General features: G+C 52.4%; 1 protein-coding gene across 1 annotated transcript in view; it reads right to left on the bottom strand.

Moving 5' to 3' along the window:
- Positions 1-8,911, bottom strand: part of VAX2 (ventral anterior homeobox 2) — a 58,585-nt gene extending 49,674 nt beyond the window's left edge. Inside the window, exon 1 of the mRNA XM_028744470.2 lies at positions 8,038-8,911. Coding sequence (XP_028600303.2) covers positions 8,038-8,347 — 310 coding nt within the window. The 5' untranslated portion in view covers positions 8,348-8,911. The remainder of the gene's footprint in view (positions 1-8,037) is intronic.
- Between the last annotated feature and the right edge of the window lie 401 nt (positions 8,912-9,312).

Here is a 9,312-nt window from a genome sequence, read left to right on the forward strand (position 1 = left end):
CAGTATGTCGTGTGTGCGCTACGTGTATATTATCTGCCCGCGTGGTATTACAGAATTTCCTGCATTATCATATGTATAGCACTTTTCATGTTGCTTGAGCACCAGATAGATAGATAATGTCTCTCTCTCAACACACACAATTTATCCATATGATTACATACACGGGCACATGGGAATACAGTATAAGATAAGCCAATGGACTGCGCCGCTCCGGGTGTTGCTGGTGTATATTAAAAAGCAAAGTCGTAACTAGCAGGTTCCTACCAAATTTTATTTTATTCGGTTCTGATTACATGTGAATACCCATTGCTATCGGCCCTCTTCGCTTCCACGAAAATATCCCCATCCTTTTGACTGATCTTGGACTGGACTTCTTTATGTTCCGAAGGAATATCTAGCCTCTTGGTTCTTTGCTTTGCTGCGTTTGGATCACTCAAGAAAAGTCTTCAAAACTGGGGTGTATTAATTATCCAGAAATATTCATAGCGCCCTTGTAAATGTGAAATAAAAACAGTTATAACATGACGGGGGAGGGAAGAGGCGGAGCCGACTTTCTCTTAGCAGTTACCCGCAGTTTTTGAAGATAGAAAAAAATAATAATTTCGAAATAAATGATAGTAATTAAAACACTGTTTTCATGCCGCAAAGACAGGCATGAAGCGAGTCTCAGTGAATTCCTGTTTATTTCGGTGACGCCCAATAATTTATCCCTGGATAAATTGCATCCCTGGACTGTGTTCAGTTCCCACCCACCCCCACCACAAAGCATGTTAGGGGGAGAATCTCTCCACAGGAAAGAGTAGGAGCGCACATACACACACAACACACAGAGAGACACACACACAGGAACAGGCACACTTCATATCGTTTCAAAAACAAAGAAATATACCATCTATCATTTAATAGTGACTATTCTTACACAGTTTTCGAAGTTGAGGCAATAATAAAAATATGAAAATCATGAAATTATCTGAGATAAATAAGGAAGCGGTGCTCTCAAGCGACCGAGCGAGAAGATCTCCGCAAGCCCGGCGGAAATTCCTGCGCAAAACCGCTACGGTATTTCCCTGGGTGGGTTTCAGCAGCAGGCCTCGAGGACAGATTCGCCCCGAGTGTTTTGGGTTTTTTTGGGTGGGGGGGGGGACGGGACACCGGTGTATATTTGCTAATATGAAATTCATACATTTAGCCCCCGAATCCGCAACCATTTCCCATTTTGCTCACAAAAGCAGCAACAAAGGAATCTATATCGGAATTAAAAGAGAGAAAGTAGAGGCGGAAATTGCGAGAGGGCGAGAGGATTTGCTTCCCGAAGAAAATTCCAGGCCGGATTTCGGAAAGGAAGACATCCTCAAATCTCGATTCTTGAGACCGAAGCAGTTAGACACATTTCGAAACCATAGAGATCATGTATTGGAGAGTTGCTAGGCCAAAAAGGCTATAAATATAAATCACACTCAGATACACACATATAAACCTGCGGTGGTTTTGAAAGTGAATCTAAGACTGAAATCAGTGGGTCTTCGCCTCTGCGTAAAAGCGTAGTAGAGCTGCGTTTGCGCGCTCGGGCCTTGATCACAATCCGGCAGAGTTCTGGGCATTGATCCCAAGGGATCTTAGGACTGTCTGTCCGGGTCCTTTTTATGGAATTACCACCCTTTTTGCCTCCATTTTGTCAGAGCTGGGGGTGGGGGGCGCCTTTGCGGCAAAATGGAGGGAATCTGACAGCGCGAAGCGGAATCTCCTCCGGTTCTTCATTTCTCCTTTAACTTTTGCAGTCCGGATCAAAATCAGATGCTGCAGGAAAAGGGAGGCGCGTTCCGGTTTCGAAGAGGGAGAGGAGACGAGGAGTTGGGAAGGCAAGTGACGTGGGAGAAATGGTCCACGAAGGCCTCTGACTGCTTGTTTGGAAGAGCAAACGCAGCTCCACATCCTCAAAATGGCACCGCGGGCGCCTGGAAGCAGATTTCGGAAAGGGTCAGGCGTTCGCGCAACCAGAGAAAAGCGCCCTAGAAATCGTTATATGGTCAGAATTAGGGTTTCTTCCTTTATTCCTCCTCGGGGCCCGATCCAGCTGGTCGGGCTCCTGAGCAGGGTCTCCTGGACGCCAGGGGCCTACCGCTGCTGGGTTCCTCGGATGTAAAGTCCAGTCCAGCCACAATCCACGGGAAGGGAATCAACAGACTTTCAAACGCCTTTTCGTGATGTGTGATTTTAAAAGGCCTAAATATTTCCATTTTATCATTATTATTTTTTAAATCACATATTAAAGTTATGAACTGTAAGCGGTTTACGCCAGTGGATATAGGACGGGTCCTCTATAAATTATATATAAATTAAATAAGTCGTGTGTCCCCCACCCAAAACCTCGCCAAGGCAGTGTTAGATATTTGCAAATAAATCACCGATCTGTTTACACACGGCAGGATTTTAGATAGCACACAATTTGAGCAGAAATAAAACCTCATCTCATGTCCTGGGGGGGGAGGGGGGCGTGTTGTAGGCAAGGAAAGTAGGCGAATGCACTTGGCTTTGCTGGCAAGCGAGCACTGGGCCCGATCCATCCAGAGCTCAGCGCTTTCCACGGGTGGGATTTCAACGCGCGCTTAACCCTCTCATTTAAATCAATGTGACTTGGAAGTACTTAGCGCCGCCCGGCTCTTTTGCGGCCTGTACCGCTTGCCCGGTGCGGATTCTAGCTACCAATGAGACCCTCGTTTCCCCCTCTAATTCCACTGTGCAGTAATCAGCCTGCCTACCTACCGACCCACCTACCGGCCTAATCTGTCTCGATAACTTAGTTTCAAGCCAGGCTGATTAGGATCTGATGAGGCACGTCCCAGCCCAACCAGCGTCCAGGCTTTTGCTTGCTAAAGTGTTTGGCAAGGGAGCGCAGGAGCTTGTAGTATAAGCGTCCCGGTGCCCTCGGGATGACCCCGGCTTCTCTCAAGGTATCCGGTGCATTCTCCAAACGTCAGCTTTAAAATAAGGCCAAACCCTGGAACACACTCCAGTTCCACACACGTAGGCACGCAAACACACACAAACACACACGCACGCGCACGCGCGCGCACACACAAACTCGGGTCCCCTTTCCTCCCCGCCCTAAATTCCCTGCAGCAGCAGCAGCCCGCCCCCGCAAGATGCAAAATTTGAGATCTGCGCTTACACAAAGCCATGTGCCTCGCGGAAACTAAACAAAACCCACCTCCCCATAAGGTCCTAGGGCGAAATTGACATGATGAAACCGAAACATACAAGAGGCCTCCTTGGCTTGTTCCGCCGCCCCCGCCCCCCCCCCGCCTTGTGTGTGATGCCAGAGCCAGGCCAGACGCCCTCAGAAGCAGGTCATCTGTTGACCAAGTCGGGGGAGGGAGAGTGGGGGTCCTACTCAGAATATATGTGTGTTGGAAGCTTCCCGGTGTGGCTGGGGCAACCCAGTCAGATGGGCGGCATATACATAACACTATTATTACTGTATTATTACGACTGTATTGTATTGTTATTACTGAATCATCATCATTACTGTTCTCTGTCAGTAGGAAAAGAAACAGGGGACGTGTGGTGACTTTTAAACAAGGGTCTTTCAGAGAGGGAAGGGAGGAACTAAAAGAGGAAGCCTTAGAGAAAGAAGGAAGGTTGGTTTCGTATTTGGTGGGCATTTTTCTAGAGAAGAAAATTGAGGGGTGCCTCCGCGTTAGGGGAAAACAGAGGTGAGCGAGACTCAGGGACCTCAGGGAGGAGGATGTGCGCGCGCGTTTTAATGCAACTTACATAAAAAGATCATGGGCCTAAGAGGTTAGGTTACACAACTGTCTCTCGCAAATGGTCGTACATGTAGGTGGAGAGCGAAATTGAGGGAAGGGGAAGGTGCAAGGGAGGCTTACATATACACACACACACACACACAATCAAACACACACCCCTTGCGCAACCAGCTATATTTTATAACTGAGCAAGGCCTGCTCTACTGACCAGATTTCCTCTCTGTTTCTCCTGTGTAAGGGATCCGAGCGTTAACTCTGGGCAGGTCAGCGCGGAAGATCTCCTGCACAGACAAGCGCAGTTACTTCCACCGGTTCTGGCGCAGGAGACCTTCCCGGTGGATTGGTGCCCTGGAATCAATATGACTTTCAAAGCTGTTTTCTTAGCCTCGATTGTGTCCTCAAATGACAGCGAAGGTCAACTCAAACCCCTGCCATTTCCCTCACCCTTTCTGCTTTCTTAGGTGAGCAACGCGTACAAATATACGAACCCTACTTTTTTAAAAACCCAATAAAATCATCAGTGGAACAAATAAAAAAAATCATCAGTGGAACAAATCTTTGGCCAAAGCCACCGCACACTGCAGGGTTAGATAACGCGAAGGCTGCAGTCCTGCACACGCTTTCCTGAGGGTAAAGAGCCCAACGGGAAACGATGGGACTTACTTCTGAGTAGACACGTGCAGAATTGCACTGGAAGCTGCCTAACCAAAGCAGGGCACGATCCAGCCCCAAAGTAAGCGCCTTCGCGTAGATTTCGATAGGAGACACTCGACTCTCCCACCGAAACCAACGAAACTATCCCAAGTGCCTGGGCGATCCGACTGAATCTTGCCCCTTCTGACCAGATCCCATCACCCATTTGAGGTGATCTGGATCCAAGTTGATTTCAATTCCCATTGAAAATAACTGCGAACAAAGCGTGCCAAATGGCCAGGCCTCGGGGTAAAAGCGAGCCTCTCTCTCTATTGCCTCTTAAATTTATTTCCATATGTGTGTGCATGTGAATTTAAATCAATCACTTATTTCAAACAAATAATGCACATTCCTCTCGCAGTGGCTCTGGAACGCGACACGGTTTTTGTTCTGTTCTTTGCAATTTTCTCCGTGCAAATGTCAGGGAGTTTGCACGGCCGCGTGGATCCGTCCTGTTTGACCATCGAGAGTGACTCGGCGGTGTGTACAAACGCACAGTACTTGCCTTCAGACCTATGGCTCTACGGTTATCTAGCCATCCTTCCATCTATCCGCCAATTCTAACACGCATCAGCCATATATTCCCAGCAAGCAGGCGAGGAGGACGGAGAAAGAGACGGTGACGCGGAAATCTTTCTAAAAAAACCACCTTGAATTCGCGCAGGCTTCGGGGCTAAGCTGGGGAAACGGAAAGAGAAACGGATGAGAGCGAGGGCGGCATGGAAAAAAGATGGCTGGGGGCTTCGCGGGGTGGGCCAGACGGCGACGGGAGAACAAGGGATAGGCAGGACCCAGGAAGCAGAAATGCCCAGATTTCTCTTTCTCCTCCTGTGAGATTTTCTGCAAATATTCGCCGTTTAGGCCCAGGCTTCGTGCCAGTCTCTCAGGGGCAAATTATATTTCAACACACACACATGCACACAATTCAAATCTGCAGAATTCAAGCCTCTCCCGCCTGTTCCTCCTCTTCAATTTGGGTGGGTGCCCGAAAGACTTAGGGGTTGTGGGCGAGCTTGAGAGGGACACAGGGGCGGTCGCCACTTTAGGCAGGTCTCCGATCTTTTCGCTCCCGCCGTTGCAAAAATATATTTAAAATCTTTGCAAGGAGAATACGCCTATTCGCTTCAAATATTTTGAGGTTTCGTTGGGAAGGCCTCGTTGCAAAAGGAGATAAGCAGTTGTGTGTGGCGTGTGCATGTACGTGGAAGGACTGATGTCTCTAGGGCGCAAAACCCGGCAGTAACTCAAACAATGAAGGGCCGTGGTTTTGCAGGCCCAGCAGACAAGGAGGGCTTTCTCGGCCCTTGACTTTCCTTCCTTTTCCTATCCTCCCTCCCTGCTCTCTTGGGAATGCATCTTGGCTAGGGCTCCTCCGCCACCGCAGCCCTTTGGGGTGTTTTTTGCAAAGAGCAACCGGCCAGCTCCAGAGAGGATCCGGACCCTGCTGTAGAAATCACCAGCCGGCCCTCGCCAGGCGCAAGGCCTGCAGCCCGCCCGAGATTTCTTTCCGAGAGTCTCCAAAGGCCTCGGAAGAAAAGCAAGAAGTTGCATGGACGCATTTCTCAGTTATTATCCGCGATTCCTTTTATTTAATTTTGTCCACCTGCTTTGAGCGCAAATGTGGGCGAGAGGCGTCCCTAGATCCTCGACAAGCAACAACAACAACTCATCTATCTATCATCACGAAACGCAACGGAGGAGGAAAACAACGAAACGTCACGAAACGGAAATAATTAGATTCGGGCGGGCGGAAAAAGAGGACGGGTCAATCGAGTAAAAAATATAGCAATTGTAGCTGAAATGTTGTGTTTGTGAGAAATAGATTCACGCGCCTCCAGACTAAATCTCATAACAAGGATACCTGATAAGCAACGGGGCAAAACGAGAGAAAGAATGGGGGGGAAACAAGCCAAACCAAGACAGAGATTTATGATTTATGGCGTGCATCTAATGAAGATTGCCATAGTTTTTAGGATCTACACACCCACCCACACCCACACCCACACCCACACCCACACCCAAGCCCGACAGATTGAAAGATAATCGGGAGAGAGAAATTGCTGGCTGTGTGACTCTTCTAGTCCTGCATAACTGCTACTGCCATCTTCAGCAAAACCAGCTCTGAACTGAGAGAATATTCTTTGTGCTGCCTTTGGGTTCAGTCTGCTGTGCGTCTACAGGGTAATAATTCGGCCTTCGAAACGGGGAAGCATTTACAGCTTGGAATCTCAGGCTTGGATTCCAGTGAAAGGGTCTCTCCCCCCCGCCCCCTTGCGCAGCCCCCTTTCTGTGGGGTCCCGTCCCCATCCTCGAAAGACTCGGGCAAAGGGTTGAGCTCCTTTTTTAGCGGGCAGAGCCGGGGAGGGTCACGAGCAGAGGGAACCCAGGGGAAGGTTTTCAGCCTCTGCCTTCCTTCCAAGAGCTCAGTGCAGGATGTGTGTGCGAGAGAGAGAAGCGGGGAGAAAATAGCTTTTGACTTGCTGGTGCTGCAGTGACGCTGTTTTCCTGCGACAACAGCTTGCCAGCCAAGGCAGCCACCTGGAATTATTATCACGCGCGCACACGCGTTGCCCCCCAAAGACGGGCAGCTCCGGGGGAAGGGGTCAGGTCCGGGGAGAGAAAAAGAGACGAGGGCAAGACCGATTCCCTTAATAAAAATCACCTCCATCTGCTGCTTCTGTTGCAAATGCCACCCCCGTGCCATTGCCTGCATGGAATGTCCCAACCTCCCCCCACCCGCGACGGAGAAAACCTCCAGCCCAAATCAGCCCCCCACTCGCGCCCTTAGCAGTAACCATGCGATCGGGCCCCTGTCGCTAGCTGTGCCCCTTCCTCGCTCCATCGGCAGGGTCCTGGAAAGGAGCATATGGGGCCAGATTTGGGGAGGGATGTGATGGGAAGTAGGGATACATGGGGGGAGAGGAGGGCCGCTTTTTTGGAGCAGGGAAAGCGTTCAAGGAGGGTGAGATGCTGAGGGGGAAGGGAGATGATGGCTGGCTGGCTGGCTGGCTGGGCGGTGGGAGGACACAATTGCAGGCCAGCCACGGTTGGAGACAGTGAACTGGGCAGCCGAGACCCGGCCGGGTCTCAAGAGGGCGAAGGAGACTGGCAGCAGAGAGGGACCCGGCGCAGGCTGGGGCAAGGAGAAGCGAAGGCACAGCGGGGTTTGGGGTCTGGAAAACTAGGGGGAAAGGGCAGGAAGCGTTTAGAGAGGGGCAGAGGGAGAAGGAATGGGGGGCAGAGTGTGACTGGAGGGCGATGGTAGGATTGGCGCGCATCTTTGCAGAAAGACAGAGGTGTTCTGGTTTTTAAAATGCCCCCCCCCCAAAGAACAGGTGGAGCAGGAAGCGTGCAAAAAGGGTCCAACGTGGGGTTGGGTGAAGAAGTCTCTGGAGCCGGACTTTGGCGACAGATGTGGAGAAGGGGGAGGCAGATCTTGACCGCGCGGTGGGTGGGTCGGGATACATGCAGCAGGTGTGCGTTTTGGTCGAAGGAGTTGGGTTTGGGATCGGATGGAAGGCCGGGGTACAAGAGCCGCCGCGCGCCCCTCCGCGACTCGGGGGAGCCTTTCCCTTACCTCGCACCAGGATCCGGCGGCAGTAGTCCGCCTCGCCCGCCGAGGGCTGGCTCTCCGTCTCCGGGGCGCACTCCTTGGAGGAGCCGGGGCTGGCAGCCGAGGTCCCCGCCGTCAGGTCCTTGATTCCTCCTCCTCCTCCTCCAGGAGCCCCTCCGCGCAACTTTGCGCTCTCCAGCGCGGCTGCGCGCGCCTCCTTGTCCCGGGCTCGCTCCGGGGCGCCGCCGGGGTCCCCCAGGAGGAGGGCGCGTCGGCCAGCCTCGCTCCCCCCATCGCTCATGCCTGGGGGCGCCCCGGCCCGGGGATGGAACATCCGCCGGCTGCCCCCTCCACTTTCCCCCGCTCCTCTTGCTGCCTCCCGTTTGCGCTCCCCGAAAGTGGAGGGTCAGCAATCGGGGGCCGGGAAGCCCAGCCAGGCGACCCAGGCCGGCGGCAGCAGCAGCATGGTGCTGGGAGGCGGATCTGCCCCCCAGTTTTCCCCGTCTTGAGGTGTCCAGAAACCCCTCGCCTCGACTGATTTCTTCCTTTTCCAAGCTGCTTTCCCGGGAATGCTCTCCTTTAGGAAAGGTGCGGAGCCAAAGGATGTCAATCGGGCAGGCGAAGAGTTAAAAACTTTCCCCGCTCGGATCCAGGCTCCTGAGCTGCCCCCACCCCCATTGGAACTGCCGCTGCCCCTCGGCTCGGCAGCCCCGGCCAAACTTCACCGGTCCGGCCTGCTGGCGAGAGCTTCCCTGCCGCCCGGTTCCATCCCTCTCTTGCCTTCCTCTCTCTCTCTCTCTCTCCCTCTCCCTCTTTCTCTTTCTCTCCCTCCGTCTCCCTCTGATGAGCAAAGGCAGAAAAGGAGGACCAGGCGCGAGAGGCGCGAGCGCAGCTAAGCGAGCCCTCCCTCTCTCCCTCTCCCTCCCCCTCCCTCCGGCTTCTCCCCCACCCCCCTGCACTTCACATCCTTCCAGGTTGGACCTTCCGCGGATGGGAGATCGATGCGTCTTTGGCAACGTGGGTGGAGAGAATTTCGGCGTGCGGGGGCGGGCAGAGGAGGGTGGGGGTGGGGAGGTGGGAGGGATCCGGCGCTGAAGAGGAGGAGGAGGAGGAAGAAAAAGAAGAGGGAAGGAGGCAAGGAGACAATCCATAATTCCTCTCCATCCACCGCTTGGTTGTTGTTGTTTTTTCCTATTCCCAATTCCCATTTATTTGTTGAAGAAAGGAAATCCTTCTCTCCCCCCCCCCCCCATTCTACACGCATACACATTCCGTCCCTGGCACTTTAATGTTCCTCTG

Source organism: Podarcis muralis, chromosome 9, assembly GCF_964188315.1.
Source record: "Podarcis muralis chromosome 9, rPodMur119.hap1.1, whole genome shotgun sequence".
Lineage (NCBI taxonomy): Eukaryota > Metazoa > Chordata > Lepidosauria > Squamata > Lacertidae > Podarcis > Podarcis muralis.